Source organism: Procambarus clarkii, chromosome 68, assembly GCF_040958095.1.
Source record: "Procambarus clarkii isolate CNS0578487 chromosome 68, FALCON_Pclarkii_2.0, whole genome shotgun sequence".
Lineage (NCBI taxonomy): Eukaryota > Metazoa > Arthropoda > Malacostraca > Decapoda > Cambaridae > Procambarus > Procambarus clarkii.
In genome coordinates, this window is record NC_091217.1 from 467739 (window position 1) to 484242 (window position 16504).

The following is a 16504-nucleotide window of genomic DNA, read 5'->3' on the forward strand; positions in this document are numbered from 1 at the left end:
CGTAAATAATAAACAGAAATAATCGGCAACAGAACCTGAGCACCTAACCTACCCTACGGCTAACTGTACATATAACTTTAATATTTAATAATATTAATATATTAATGAGAACAAACCTATTTTAATAAGAATAACGTCATGTTTATTTTTAATAAACATAACCTCATGTTTATTATTAATAAACAATACGCTAAAGTTTTTTAACGCATCTTGGGGGACGGCCACAGCTTTATTTTGAATGAACAGAATTTTAAAACTGTGACTATGATGGCCCAGCAACCAACTGAGCCACCCACTGCCAACTTCATACTCTCATCATTCCACAGACTCCGGACTGTCTTCACTTGCAGCTAGTAATGAAAAAAATAAAAAATAAAACAAAGACTCTTAATGATTTAATATAATAGTAAATATATACACGCATAAACTTTCATGTTGGCTTTGATTCACTTTATGATCCAAGCCTCGATTAAAAACATTCTTTTACGAGATATACATTGAAAAATCCTGTATACATTACTCTTCACACCTGTTTTTGTAATGTTATTTATAATTTGAAAAAATATATAATAAGCTATACAGAGCTCGACTTATACGGCGACTTGACTTAACTTACAAAAGTTACAACTTACAAAAGTAGAAGCAAAAAAACAAGAACAGGACAATCATGCTCAACAAGCCCAAAGAAAACAAACGAGTAAATTCCCCACACATTAGTAAAATTATGTGAGAAAGTACACTTTTATTATGGAACTTTGACATACTGTTCTGAAGCTGTTTGTAAAACCTCAGTTCACTGCATCCCGTCCTCTCACAAATTACGTCACTTTTTGCTCGTATGCGCACACAGGCTCAAAATCGTTGTACTGTCCCGTTTTATGTTTTGGCTCCTCTGGCTTAGGCTGTTAGATTAGGAGAAGAAATTTTCAATTAACGGTTTTTATGACGTTTTGAAACCTTAGGAGAACTTCCTGCCCTCCTAACCTACCAGACGACCCTTAACTTGCTGTTTTTTTGGGAAAAAATCCACAATTTAATTGGAAACCAAATTTCTATTTTGAATTACGTGAGATTTGGTTGCAGCGCATATGAGCGAAAAGCGACGTAATTTGTAAGAAGACGGGTTGCACTGTTGACGGAATTTCGAGAGCAACTGTTACATTTTTGTAAATACAGTATTGAAGCGTAAAATATCTCCAGTCAGTATGCATGATACATCACTGAAGACCATACTGTGGTCTTCTTGCATACTGGAGACGACATTGCATCCTATAATATACATTTTAAGAATTTAGGCTGACAATGCAGCATACACTAAATATTAACTGCTTCACACCTTATACAGTGTGGTAAATATAAAAATATAAGCAAATATAAAATACATTATGGTGCATAGTTATACAACACAGCAAATTATAGTTGCCTGGAAGAAGCATTATAGTTCAATATTTACATATTAAACTTTTGCACATATCACTTAAACAACATTTAAACTATTTTATAGCAGCAGATCATCATTTGCCGACTTACAAGTCGGTTAATACAACAATACATCAATTGTAGAGTAAAGCAACTCTTAACACTTTTAAGAAAATCAGAGCTTTTACATTCTATAATACAAAGATGTGAAATCTCCTGAACCCAAAGGATACATAGATATTAACTGTATGCAGATGAGTCACAATAACGTGGCTGAAGTATGTTGACCAAACCACACACTAAAAAGTGTTGAGACGACCACGTTTCGGTCCGTCCTAGCTGGACCATTATCAAGTCCATTATGACTTATGCAATCGACTTGAGAATGGTCCAGGACGGACTGAAACGTCGTCGTCTCTTCACTTTCCAGTGTGTAGTTTGGTCAACAGATATTAACTGCATACTAAATGGTACTAAGTTTCCACTCTGTGTCCTCTTGTTCGTATTCCATACATGCTAAATAGTTTGTCTTTGTCCACCCTGCCAATTCTTCTGATAATTTTGTAGGTGGCGATCATGTCTATCCTAACACTTCTGTCTTCCAGGGCCGTGAGGTTTAGTTCATGTACCCTTTCCTCGTAACTCGTACCTCTCGGTTCTGGGACTAATCTGGTGGCATACCTCTGAATCTTGTCTTACTTTGTCTTGTGTTTAACCAAGTATTGTATCCAGGCTGAAGCTGCATACTCCAGGATTGGTCTGACATATATGGTATACAAGGTTCTGAATGATTCCTTGCACAAGATTCTAAATGTAGTTCTTATGTTGGCCAGTCTAGCATATGCCGCTTATAATATCCTTTTGGCAACCCATCCTCCGAATTGTTGCACTTATGGGGCTGTTACATTTACCTCTCCATTTATTCTCGTTTTCTGTTAGGCACTCAGACTTTTAGGATGAAGTTATTAAGTACAATTTGTTGATTGATGAAGATTAAGCCACCCAAAAGGTGGCACGGGCACGAATAGCCCGTAAGTGGTGGCCCTTTTGAGCCAATACCAGTATCAATAGATGATACTGGAGACCTGTGGAGGTGCGGCTGCACCCTGCGTGACGGGAGATGTCTTCCCCGTGTACAATTTGTTATACACAAGTTTTAAATATAAGGATTTTTTTCAGTTTAATTAAACAATAGCGATTTTACAAAAAAAATTGAAAATATCCTGAGTTACTTTACAATTTATTGATATATTTTAGTTGTGTTTTATTAGTTTTATAAAACTGTAATATCAACATAGATGTAGGTTAAGTACTAACTGTAATTAAGATAGCAATAAAATGCTTATCTTCACACACTAAGAAGGTTAGGTTAGGTTGTGGTTTTCTATTCAGCTTTTGAGGTAAACTCAAATATTCACAATATATTTGACAGTACGATTTAATACTAAGTGAAAATAAGTACAGTTCCTGACTGCTATGAATAGTACATAATTGCACTTACTTGTGTTGTTACATTTACCTCCCCATTTTGGAGGACGGGCTGCCTTTTGAATGTCAAGGATTGATAAATGTAGTGTAGAAACAATATACAATGAATTCTGTTTGGATTTATACCTCCTGATCATAAGGTCATGAGTTTTGTATGTATGAGTAAAAGGTAATGTTAAAATTACAACCATATTTTTACATAGGACGTGATAGCATTACACATTGCAATGCTCAACCACGAGCAAGGTGCAGTCGTCATCACCATGATAAAACATATAAGTAATGCAATTTCAGTTCAGAATTACAAGACCGTCCTAAAGTCAAGACCATATATGAGGCTGCAGCCCAGCCTCAGGCTTAATACACCTCCATTTGGCCGTTTTCAGTAGGAACGTCCTAGTTTGTACACACTAATGTAATCTCAGCAACTCAACTTTGGCACATTCTTGGACTAACGAGCATCGGGATGATAGGGTTGGTGGGTTTGTCGATGTTTGTACGATTATGGTTAGGCTAAAAACATGTTAAATTCGATTTTTTCAGCTCGTGAGCGCGGGGTGCTTGCTGTACTCAGGCGCCAGCAACTCCTGGTCAGCACAGTATAACTGGCCAGATTTTAATTCCCGCTGTTGGGGGTCGGAAAACCTGTACTCCATACACTGCCCAGGTCTGTACCTGTACTCCAGGTGTGTATACTGCCCAGGTCTGTACCTGTACTCCATATGTCTGTCCAGGTTAATACACAATGTAATCACAACATTATATGTTGTAACGGCGAAATATTATTAAACTAACATTGTGGTTACGTTGTGTGTTTGCCACACACAATTGCCTAATTTCAGGATACCTTTTTAACTGCTAGGTAAACTGAGGCATTAGGTGAATGGACATGTCCCCAACCACTTTTGTTCTTCCCAGATATTGAATCTGAGTCCCCTCAGTTGTGAGCCAAGATGCAGACACACTGGTACGTGGCAAACAAGGAAGAGACTTATTCCTCATTTAAAGTGTGTTTGCTAACATGTGAAGTACCGTAGTTGGTAGTGAAGTTGAGTGGAATGTCCAGTAAGTATTCAGTAGCTGAAAGAATGGTGCAGTCAGCACTCGGCAGCAGCACACGCGGCGTCCTCAGCAAAGATGCCATGGTAGGTTTCATGAGCCATCGCAGCCTCACGCAGCACCTGTGGTCCCAGGTCGTGTTTAAAACATGTTGCAGAGATTTTTAGTTGCTACATATTATAGTATAATAGATGGGATGTCCGGTGTTACCTGGGTCTCTCTCTCTCTCTCTCTCTCTCTCTCTCTCTCTCTCTCTCTCTCTCTCTCTCTCTCTCTCTCTCTCTCTCTCTCTCTCTCTCTCTCTCTCTCTCTCTCAGAACAAGCAATAAAAGCATCAGCCATACACACTATAACCACAATTATCTTTTTTTTTACTAATGTTACTTTCATGAACATTTTACTGAATAAACTCTATGGAATGCAAAGCCCCAATTTTAGACTTCACAGTCGTTGGTATAGTAAATGCAATAAGAGCCAATCCTATTAAAGGAAGTGGGAGGGCAATACCCTACCCCAACCTGCCTATGACACATCTACCACCAATGTGTCACTCGGGAAAGTTGCACGAGGCTGGACCCAAACGCCTGTCCTTCAGCCTTCGACAAACGGACAGACAGGCAGATATTCTCTTTTATACATGTAGACAATATTAACTCATATTAATAAATATTACATATTAATATTATATTAATATATAATACAGTATTATATTCTAATATATATTAATATTATATTAATATATAGCGACGATCATTGGTGCGGTGGTCACGGTACTGTGTACGTTTAGGGGTGATCCTGGACGGCATGGGTTCGAATCCTGGTGGCCGGGTCAAAGAGTTCTTAGTGATATATGGCTTGCGCGTTCATGCAGCTTTCTCACATTTTATATATATATATATATATATATATATATATATATATATATATATATATATATATATATATATATATATATATTGGTGTATACTGGCAGCAGGTTTTCTTTTATGCATGTCTCATTGAATATGACAGCATATTCCGTATTTACTATTTTCTGATTTAAGGCTCCTATTCCTCTTACTAATGCTCTTGCATCAGGGTTCAGCTGGAAGAGGAGTTCACCAAAAGTCATGTTTTTTCAATGTGATGAAAAAGAATTAAATAATTGAAGAATATTTGTTGGGTGCACATGGAATATTTAATTCCATGAATAACTGAAGAATTCCATTCTTCAGTTATTCAATTCTTTTTCTTCACCTTGAAAACAACATGACTTTTGGTGAACTCCTCTTCCAGCTGAACCCTGATGCAAGAGCATTAGTAAGAGGAACAGAAGCCCTAAATCAGAAAATAGTAAATACGGAATATGCCGTCATAGGAGCAAAGAGCAAGTCTAGGCCTCACCCTGAACTCTTCCAAGTGCGAAATAACTTCCACCAACCAGTACACAATAGAGCGAATAAAGGTTGTTTTGCCTGATATTTATATAACCAACCCTGGGGACAACACATTTCCAGGAGCTCCTCTTGGAGGGAATGCCATCTGAAGAGGATGAATGTGGATTGAAGACATCGATGCTCATGATACACTTTACCTCATCACCAGATACTTATCCCTCCCCTATCTGACCTACTTTCTTAGATGTTCGTCATCTTTTAAAAATATTAAATTAGAAGAGTACGACAGCCTGCTGAAATCAATTGCTAGAAAAAGCCATCAACCTTTCTCTCAGCGACCCATAGTGGAAACAGGCCTCCCTTCCTGTCAGACTCGGGGGCCTCGGCGTTCGCACAGCAACACAAATTGCTGTACCAGCGTTCCTTTCCTCTTCAGTGGCGTCTGCCAACCTGGTGAAGGAAAACTTACCTGAGTACCTAGGCCAACAGGTAGGGGTACATGATCCCAGCTTTACAGACTGCACCACCAAATGGGTCTCTCTTGCAGGACCAGCACCCCAACCACTGCTTTCTGAAGCCCATAAGCAATCCAGCTGGGATCGCCCCATTGCCGACCAAGAAGCTGCGACATGCCTAGAAGCTGCCACAATACCACATGACACTGCCCGACTTAGAGCTCTAGCCGCTCCCCATGCAGGTGACTTCCTATTAGCAACCCCAATGTCAGCAACCAGCACTCGTTTCACACCGCAGGCCCTCCGAATTGTTATGGCTCTCCGCCTCGCTGCCTCAATCCACACCAAATACATGTGCATTTGCGGCGAGGCAGAAGCCGACAGGTACGGACGGCATGGCCATCTCTGATAAAGGACAGGAGGATGGCATGCAAGACACGGCGAGGTTAACGACATTATTAAGAGAAGCCTTACCACAGCTGGTTGTCCAGCAGAGAGAGAGCCCCGTTACCTAATGCCCTGCAACTCTGATGAACCTGTCGGTCGCCCAGACGGGATCACGGTGATCCCCTGGAAGAATGGTAGACAGTTGGTGTGGGACTACACTTGCGTTTCAACTTTAGCCAACACCTGTGTTGACTTCAGTGTTGCACAGGCAGGAGTGCTGCCAATCACCGGGAAGCAGCCAAGTCACGTATATACGGAGACCTTGATCATTACAATTTTGTCCCCATTGCCTCAGAGACACTTGGTGCCTGGAGTAAAAGTGCTGCTAGTTTTTTGAAGGAGCTGGGGTCCAAGCTAATTGAAACAACTAAAGACCCCTAGAGCCGCCAGTTTACTCTTTCAGCGCCTTAGTGTGGCGATCCAGAGAGGAAATGCTCACTGCATCCATGGTTCATGCCCGCCATCTGAGGAGCTGGAGGAACTCTACAACCTGTGACAAGTAGCCTTGTACCTTGCATGTAACCAATGTTGTAACCCCTTTTTGTGTAATGACATTTTAAAATAAAGTTAGATATATATACACATACAAAAAAATAGGGGTGGAAAAGTTAGATATATATATACACACATACAAAAATTTACTCGAATTAAATAGGATCTTCAGCTAGTAGTATCTTCACGGGACTGTAACTGTTCACGATTAAATAATAGTCTACCTCCACGAGCCATAACAAATACTCAGACTTGGAGCAGACCCAAGATACGAGACCAGGACTACACTACGTTTCAACTTAAATATATTTCAGCGGTGTATACTTACAATGAGATGGCGATCCATGTCCTTGAGTGCCTCGTTGATGAGAGTGACGGTAGAGTTGGAGGTGGAGTAGCGAGCGTGCCAAGCCAAGAGTGTGAGGGTGAGGATGAGTGCCGAGCAGCGAGCCTCCAGGAGCCTGGGGTCCAGAGGAGGATACATGGCTCGCGCCACGTCGTCTATCCGTGGGGAGAGGCGCCTCGTCACCTGCAGGCAAGGTCTTATATCATACAGCTTATACTCATATATGCTTCAATATATTAATAATTACCCTCTCATCCAAAGTGTCAGTAGTAACATTTTCCCTTTCAAATACACAACCTTTGACATCCCTACTATTTTTTAAAGCCACACACCCATAACACCATTACAGGTAGTTACATTTAAGGTACTGATCACGTTAGTTAACGAAAGCTATAAGATCTTCACAAATTATGAACACATCTTTACAAATTATATCTTCAAACATTATGACCTCATACACAAGGAAATTAAACTAACGAGATATATCAATGACATTCAATTGGATCAATGCGGGGACTTGAATCAGCAAGGCAGGTCCGGCACTCCCAACCGCACGCCTTACACCGCTGCACCACGATAAGCTGTAAGTAATGTAATCTGGGATTTACCTGAATCCTCTTGGGATCTTGAAGCATCAAGTTGATGCCAAATCAAGTTTTTACACATTACCCACATACCTTCTGGTGTGATGTAGTGGTTAGTCCACCAAACTCTCCCTTCAAATATACATGTGAAGGGAGTGTATGATGGATGAAGTCTATACCACACCAGGATGAATGGAGGCAATGTGTAAAAACTTGTTTTTGTATCAGTTCGATGCCTCAAGAGCCCTGGGTGTTTCAGGTGAATCCCAGGTGTCAGTACTTATAGCATGTCGTGGTGCTGTGGTCTAAGCCATGCAGTTGGGAGTATCCATGTTGCTGGTTCCAGTTACCGATTTGTTCAAACTGATTTTCTCTTAAGATCTCATCTCCGAAAAGTATGACATCTTTAAAATTTATGACAACATTTTCAAAAATGTTGTATCATTATGTGTGGCCAAACATTATGACCACATTCTTAAAGTAAAATGTGTCACATATAAGGAAACAGCCTCAAGCATGTCGAACGAATATGCCAACAGAAAAAAGGAAGTTTTCTTTTTCCAGAGAGCAAATACATTGCTCTCAAATACATATTTGAATACAAATACAGCAAATACAAATAATAGGATACATTAGTGAAATATTGAGATACACCAGAGATATTGGGATACACCATGGAAATACTGGGATACATGAGGGGAAATATTGGGATACACGAGGAAAATATTGGGATACATGAGGGAAATATTAGGATAAATCAGGGAAATCAGGTACTGGGAAACATCAGGGGAAACTGATGTACCAAAATATCTCAAAAGATGACTCATAATATATGACCCAACTTCCCTATAATCCAAAGGAAATTTTCAATTAAATTATACGACTGAATGAGCAGTTATCCATCGTATGTGATGTAATAATGGTAAAGATACCACAGATCTTGAACAAAGCATAACGCAGATAAGCAGAAACAAGTAACACTGTGGAGACATTAAGTGATAATCTTCCAGAATGAGTAAATAAAGGTTTTCGCTCACACACAACTTGATAATGGTCCAGGACGGTCCGAAACGTCGTTTCTTCATCTTCTGATGTGTTGGTTTGGTCAACGTGAAGGTGGAAAGGATAGAAGACTGGAGGGACGACAAGGAGCAGATAACAAAACAAGGAGCAGAAGACACATAACAAAACAAGGAACAAAAGACACATAACAAGAAAATGAGACAAGGAGCAGAAGACACCTAAGGAGTTAATGACAAGAGACATGAGTTACCTCAATAATATCATGGAGTCTTTCCTTGTGTATGGGCGTCATGGTGGTGGCCACGAGTCTCTCCGTCATCTGGTGACACAACTTCAAAATGGCCAGACAGTGTGGGATTAAACCTGCAGGTAAACCAAGGCATAAAACGATAAGTGCTACTCTCTCTCTCTCTCTCTCTCTCTCTCTCTCTCTCTCTCTCTCTCTCTCTCTCTCTCTCTCTCTCTCTCTCTCTCTCTCTCTCTCTCTCTCTCTCTCTCGATCTCCCCATATCTGTGTGTATATATTTATATGCGGAAAAACCACACCACATATCACTGGTTTTTCCGCATACCTATGATCAGTGTTGTGTGATCGTCAGTTGCATATATATATATGCTTGTTAGGCAAATTGGACCTTGCTTACTAGGCAGGGTAATGCGAGTATGGTTATTAAGTAGAACATATATATATAGATAATATAGCCCTGCTTTAACTGTTGCACACTCACCAGTAGCGTCGTCAACCCATTGTGTATCATTGAGGATCTTATCTATCTGAGGGGCGAGACGAACATCGTCCAGCTCCAGTTCACTCCACAGCTCCCCACTGTTCATCAGCCCCTCGGGTCTGTAATGTAACACCAACTTCAAACCTTTCTATACTTTATGGTAAATAATTGCCCAGAAATGTTTGACAATTGTTGTTAACTATATATATATTGACATTATTCACGCATACCTTTGTGTACTTTGTGATTGCTTTTAGTACTATAATATAAATTATTATAAAAGTTCCCACTGTTATTATTACTTGGGTAAAAAAACATATTTTGAGATGAATGATATTTGTCAATATAAATGCATGTAAATCTTAATTAAAAAGTCCATTATACAGTATTATATATAAAAGCATAACAGAATTTTCAAATGCAAAAGGAAACTCCAACAATCATAAAATTGTAATTTCACGTAAAAGAAAAAATATTATAAATAAAATTACTTAACCAAACAAGAAATTTAACAATTACAAGGACATCTTTATTATCGGATGTTAAATTAAGTCTTTCCTATGACACTACTAATAATAAAAAGTAGCGTGAAAATACAACGTTTAGGGGTATAGCATATACATGGAGAAATGTACACCGCTTCTGGGTGTATTTGAACTCAGTACTTTAATTCTGAATTATGCCTATAACTAAAGAATACTTGCTGATTGGCATGTTATAGTGTTGACCTTAGTAACTATCTGAGGTCACATACTCCTCCTGTGAGCGGCTGTTTATTGTGCACCCCATACTAATCTTGTCAGCGGTTGCTCAAAAAGATTAGACACAAAACGTCTTAATTATACCTGGGTGGATGATTGAGAGAGAGTGGAAGACACGTGAGCACGGGTTCACCACAGTCCTGTGCACTAGGGCCGGACTTGACGGGGTCATGTGCATATTATACGCTCAACAATAACACTGTTACTTACATATTCCATGTATAGTAATTATATATTATATTTATTTACATAGAATAATTTTGTATTTGATTCTTATATTCTTTCACTTAGGGTTTGCTTGCTTGCACAGTATTTTATCCATCGAGTTTTGATATGTTAAATTTATCTATTTTAGTGTATTTAAATATTTTACAATAATTGGGAGTACATTTATAAACCCAGATACGAGTATTCTATACTGCGACTGGCTGCATAGGAACCTAAAACTAATCCCTTAAAAGCGTAAAAAGCATATTTCCAAACATAAGGCTATTGTAGAAAATCAGAAGTCCCTCATGTTTTATGGAGGGTCGCCCACAACAGTGACGATGTTATAAAGACTGTGTGTAGTGAAGATATGGCCCCGTCTTACACCCTGACAATGCCAGGTCCCTCAACTAAAACAAGATTAATCCTGAGAAGTATCATATAGTCAATGAACGTCAAAACTCTCTCCTGAAATCCACATCAATCGGATATATGATACTTTTATATCCTGGCTGTAGCAGCAACCTGTCTTCTCGAATAGTACATCGCATTTTGACGTGTAAATTCCCTAAGGTCAAAAACTGATGTACTAAAAATCATAAAAAACAAAATTGACGTCCTGGTTTCTATTCGACGGTCCTCGGTTAAGTTAGGTTTGGGCAATTTAGTACATCAGTTTAATGACGTTGAGAACGCTCGAGATGATGGGCTGGTAGAGGAGCCATCATACCTTACATACTGGCTAAAGAGTTGTTGTTGTTGTTATAGATTCAGATACTCGGAACAAGTTCCAAGTAGCACGGGCTATGGTGAGCCCGTAGTGGACATACCTGGCACAGAAGCGGTATTATACTGGTGGCTAGAGAGAGTTATGGCACCTTATATCCTGGCTGTAGAAGAGGTGGTGCTTGGAGTGGATCGCCCGACGGTAGCAGACAAGGGCGAGAGCAGCCAGGGAGCCCAGGAACACGGCAGCCAACACCCCGAGGGCCACGGCCACCAGTGTCTCCACCACTTCCATCACCGCCCGGCGTCTTCACCAGTCCTCAACCTGTCACATTACAAGATTTACATGATCTTTCACCTAATCTAATGTATTCTTATCATACACTACACTGGTACAAACTAAGGATTCAGTCACCTGACTACTGGAACAACAGAAGTCCAGAAAGGGAATGACCGTGCTACCACGGAGGTAGAGAAAAGCGTATTTTAGGTAGCGTCGTTTCTCAAAAGTAGGGTAGTATTATATAATATTGTTAATATTAACATTGATTACAATATGAAACATCCTAAAACAGTTGTTGAAAACGTCGAAAATTACAATGGGGAAGCCTTATATATCCCGGGTGGGACAGAAATGGCTGAACGCATTTCCTATTACCTAATGCTGCTGTTCACCTAGCAATAAGTTTGTACTCAGGAGTTAGCCTGTTGTGGGGTTGCATCCTGGGTGGGGTTCAATAATTCGACCTTGGGGGGCGGGGGACCTCCATACAAGCCAAACACTGGCTGACTTCTCCCCCCCACCCACCCCCTCCCCCGACACAATGAATTATGAGTTAATAACTAGCTTTTTCCCAACTGTCATACATTTAACACAAAATACTATCATTTACCATTATATTATTATGATTATTATTTATTGTTATAGTTCAAAGGAATATATTGCAGGTTAACATTATATTCTAACAGATACCTATATATTTAATTCAAATAACCTAGTTTTCCATTTTTTCCAGATAAATGCAGTAATATTTCGTTATATATATATATATATATATATATATATATATATATATATATATATATATATATATATATATATATATATATATATATATATATATATATATATATATATATATATATAATATGTGTTGACCAAACCACACTCTATAAGATGTATTTGTCAAATATAGATACTATTCTTAAAAGATTCCCCCATTTTGTACCCGCAAGATAACGTAAGATTTTAAGGGTTGACGAATGTTAATTTTCTTGTTTGATAAACTGTTTACTTAAGGCAGTTAAGCAAGTCCCATGAAGCTGTGTCTGGGTACAAGCGACAGGATGAACAACCCAGCGGGTTTTCTTCCTATTGGGGAGTGTTCATCACTCCCCAATAGGAAGACAATTACTGTATATATATACAATTATACATATACATACAATTATATATATACATATATATATACACTATATGAAGACAATTATATATATACATTGGTCAGACAATTATTATTTTTATAGGTTTTAAATTGTGTGCAGAAATGTTATAATTCATCTTTAACTTCTTATTCTGAGCATATACAAAGTATCACAGCATCCCAATAGGCTAATTTGCGTGCCAGGGAAATACGGAGTGCTCATCCAAGTTTATTCGTTTGAAAGGTCAGTAATAACTACTATTTTCATTATTACCATGGCGGTTACATTAAGATTAGGCCATACAACACAAACTCAAGGCTAATTAATGAAACGAAGAAGAGGTATTGAATGATATGACTGTAATGATGACCTCACAGTAGAACAAAGCCTACATTAATAAATTTTGGCAAAATCTGAAAAATACAAATTATGTCTCGTTGTCAACGGCAAGGTTTTTTTTTTTAATTTTGCCCCGAGGGGCGAGTTTATTGGTCAGAGCCACTCATCCTGCGAGTGGACATACCGCCATAGCTGATGTAGATTTGACAAAATGTAAACCTTGTCAGCAGAACTATTCGCATACTTTGCGTCTTTATATAATGGAATGTGAAAAAATCGCGGAATTCAGATACAGTAGCACTATCAATGGAATTCAAGAAATGTGTAAGTACTTAATTCATACATGATAATATACTCTCAGGAATCTTAGCGAAGTATCCAAAATTTGCTTACTGTTGGTAATGCATGCACATGATTAAAGCTGCCGTCCAGTTGGGTGGGTGTGGAGCAAGCCTAGTAACTGTGTGACTCACCATAGATGTAAAGTGCCTTATATAGTGACTGTTGTCAGCCTCTTGTTGAATTACTTGTGATACAGAAGATTATCGATGTGTATATGTATTTGTTTAAATGATTGTACTGTATATATATATACTTGTATATATAACATTGGCAATTGTGTAACTAGCGTCAAAAAGACTGTCACTTGATTTGCTAAACGAACTCTGGGGATCAGTTCCTGAACCCATTATGTGCCTCTGTAACCCTTTCCACCACCGCCCACTGGATGGGTATGGGGTGCATAATAAAAAATAAATTGAAATTGAACTGCATTATGTACAACCCTCCCCAATAGGAAAAAAATACGTTTATCGTTTTGTTAATCAAAGGACCTTCTGAATCCTGACACAAGTGTATGGGAAAAGCCGTTTGGCGTACCAACAGCCGTTCAGTTGACACCCCCACAACGAGTCTCATTTATCTTGATAATTAAAATATAGATATCTTCACAATAATAGCTTACTTGTTTTCTTATTGTTTATATAATAACAAACGCACGTGCATGTGCCTGTAAAGAAAAAACTTAAATGTTGATTGGAAAGTTTCGGAGTAAATCTACCTGGCCTTTATTACCCGGAATACAGCAAAACATGTGAATCTGTTACCAAACATCTCACATTGCTTCACCACCTGCGGGGATCATACACTTCCAATGACTCACTTACCTTTCCTTAATTCTTCACTACACCCAAGAAACCATTCAAAGTCCTTTCCAATAGGCCTTGTCCACATGATCAGTCAGTGAGAGAGGCCGAGTCCACACCAGGGGGGACGTGCCCACCATAACACTGCCAGGGCCCAGGGTGGTGACTGGCATGGGACACCGGATAGTGGGCAACACTCTAACATTACCAGCGCGCAGTACCCGCGTCGCCCCGGGCGGGTTGACCGCCTCTCGCACCACTAACACCTCCGCTTGTCTCACACTCACATACGTAGAGGATGTTAGATGTGTGGTATTTAGGTGAGAGTGAGAGGCTGTGTTGTGCGTGTGGAGGGAAGGTGTGTAACACTGTGGGGTCAGGTACCCTCCCAGCGGACACCCCGCCCTCAGGTGCCCAGGCCTGCCAACCCTCCCGCACTCCTCGCACCCTCACTTGTTATGTCCACCATGTCCTCACAACTTTCTCCTCTGTTACTAATGCTTGCTTGTTCTGTACTCTTCCTAACTAGTAGCGAAATTTTGTTGGATTTTAACTGATTTGTTATCTGGACATGTATGATATCAATGCCCGAAACGCTGGCTTTAGGTTTATTATATATCTGCGGTACCTAAAAATCCAATATTCTTCTTGTATCCTATTTTGTATACATGTACTTTTTCCTAAATATTAATAATATTTATTATTATTATTATTATTATTATTATTATTATTATTATTATTATTATTATTATTATTATTATAATTATTATATTCACATCCCTCACTCAGGTTAAGGGCCAGTAATTGGATGAGTGACGTACTAACATTTTTTTTTTTTTTTTTTTTTTTTTTTTGAGATATATACAAGAGTTGTTACATTCTTGTACAGCCACTAGTACGCGTAGCGTTTCGGGCAAGTCCTTAATCCTATGGTCCCTGGAATACGATCCCCTGCCGCGAAGAATCGTTTAGTGGACCATGCCTAGGTCCACTAAACATTGTTAGTGGACCTAGGCATTAAATCCTACCTGGGCTTAATCATGTCCCGAAAATATATATATATATATATATATCCATATCCCCTGAAAAATGATAGCCAATCTAACAGAATAACTGGCATAAATTACATTAAATTTATTAGAAGAACGTTTGAAATGGGGAGTGTGTATGCGGTGGCGGTCTTGCTTCTGAACAACATATGTGGCCTCACGCCGCCTCCACCTCGCAGGGTCAAGACCGGAGATGTTCCATGACTCTCCTGGACGATCACGTAATCCATCCTTAATTCACTCCTGTGTACTGAATGTGGCTGAATGTACCGTATAGAAAAAGTCAATCTAACTTCAATTTTCATGCCAATAGGCTAGTTAATCGTATTAGGCGTCTAGTCATCTTAACGTTTAATTTATTACTGCGTATTACAGCTCACCTTGGCAACGGTCCCGGAAGACTGGTACCCGCTCGGCACACTGGGCTAGTTGAGTTCGTTTAATTATACACCCGATACCCATCCAATGGGTGGCAGGGAAAAATGATAGACACAAAATGGGATCAGGCTCATTTTGGGCTTCACGGCACACAAAATGGGCATTAGGCTAATTTTGTACCCCAACAATATTCTTATAACTAAGCAAGTTACAGCATTTATGATCTATTTACAGAGTTTGTTAACACGTACATCAACCTAGTCTTACTATCACAATTTTGGTTAATTTAGCTTAATTAACATGAAGGTTTCAGTCACAGCAGGAACTGAACCCCATTGTTCTATACCTTCAGTACTTTACAGGGAGCGGAGGTGGTGATCAAGATTGTTGTCATGATGTCGTTGCCTTGTATACATACCGATCATACAGACAGACAAGTGACTGTGGTGTCAATTTATAGTAATTATAATGTTTATTTTGACCTTAACAAGGCTTTCAACGGTGATCTACATTAAAGTTTAATTAGGAAAGTTGAGAGACATGGCAAATATTAAATGGTATTAGTTCATGCTTAACTGATGGGTAAGCAAGTGAAGTACTGCACTACAATTCTGTCCTGGGGCCAATATTATTCATAAAATACATTAATCATTTTGATATTGAAGTAAATAGATATATAAATAATTTTCCAGCTAGTGCATAAAATAGGAAGCATTATAAATTCACATGAAGAATCTAAAGCCTCGGAAGAGGACCTCGGAAAGTTTTAAATCTTGATGAAAGAAAGGTAAATGCAGTTTAATAAAAATATATATAAACTTATAAGTTTATTTAAAGAAGACAACTCTTAAATATCAGCTCAATTATATAATGGGAAATTAGTAAATCTATTTGTTAAGGGAAACTGGGAGTAATAATTTCTTAAGTCCTAAAAATCAATGCAGTAATGTAAAGCTGGCTTCGCTCTTCATTAAAAATCCTTCCTTATATTCGACGGTCTCAAATAATACTGGGCTGGACGCTAGAGCGACGGTCTCCCTTCATGCAGGTCTGCGTT

At 38.9% G+C, this 16504-nt stretch overlaps 1 protein-coding gene across 2 annotated transcripts; it reads right to left on the reverse strand.

Annotated features, from left to right (window-relative positions):
• Nucleotides 1-382: 382 nt before the first annotated feature.
• On the reverse strand, nt 383-14432 carry LOC123774802 (transmembrane protein 98). 2 transcript variants are annotated; one of them, XM_069310739.1, is made up of 6 exons: nt 14308-14432; nt 11264-11436; nt 9418-9536; nt 8940-9052; nt 7065-7265; nt 383-4088 (listed from the first exon to the last, which is right to left on the reverse strand). In XM_069310739.1, the coding sequence occupies exons 2-6, from the start codon at nt 11404-11406 to the stop codon at nt 4005-4007; spliced, it is 660 nt and encodes a 219-aa protein (XP_069166840.1). In that variant the 5' UTR covers nt 11407-11436; nt 14308-14432; the 3' UTR covers nt 383-4004. The 2 variants fall into 2 exon arrangements, with proteins under 2 accessions (XP_069166840.1, XP_045625377.1); XM_045769421.2 differs by having other exon boundaries at nt 14042-14432.
• Nucleotides 14433-16504: the final 2072 nt, after the last annotated feature.

What these genes read in the sequence shown, in the direction of transcription:
- LOC123774802 (XM_069310739.1), bottom strand. Translation starts at nt 11,406, where the DNA reads ATGGAAGTGGTGGAGACACTGGTGGCCGTGGCCCTCGGGGTGTTGGCT. An exon ending in GACTCCATGATATTATTGAG is followed by an intron (nt 7,266 to 8,939) that starts GTAACTCATGTC and finishes CCTTGCCTGCAG; the next exon opens with GTGACGAGGCGCCTCTCCCC. An exon ending in ACATGGATCGCCATCTCATT is followed by an intron (nt 4,089 to 7,064) that starts GTAAGTATACAC and finishes CTGGGACCACAG; the next exon opens with GTGCTGCGTGAGGCTGCGAT.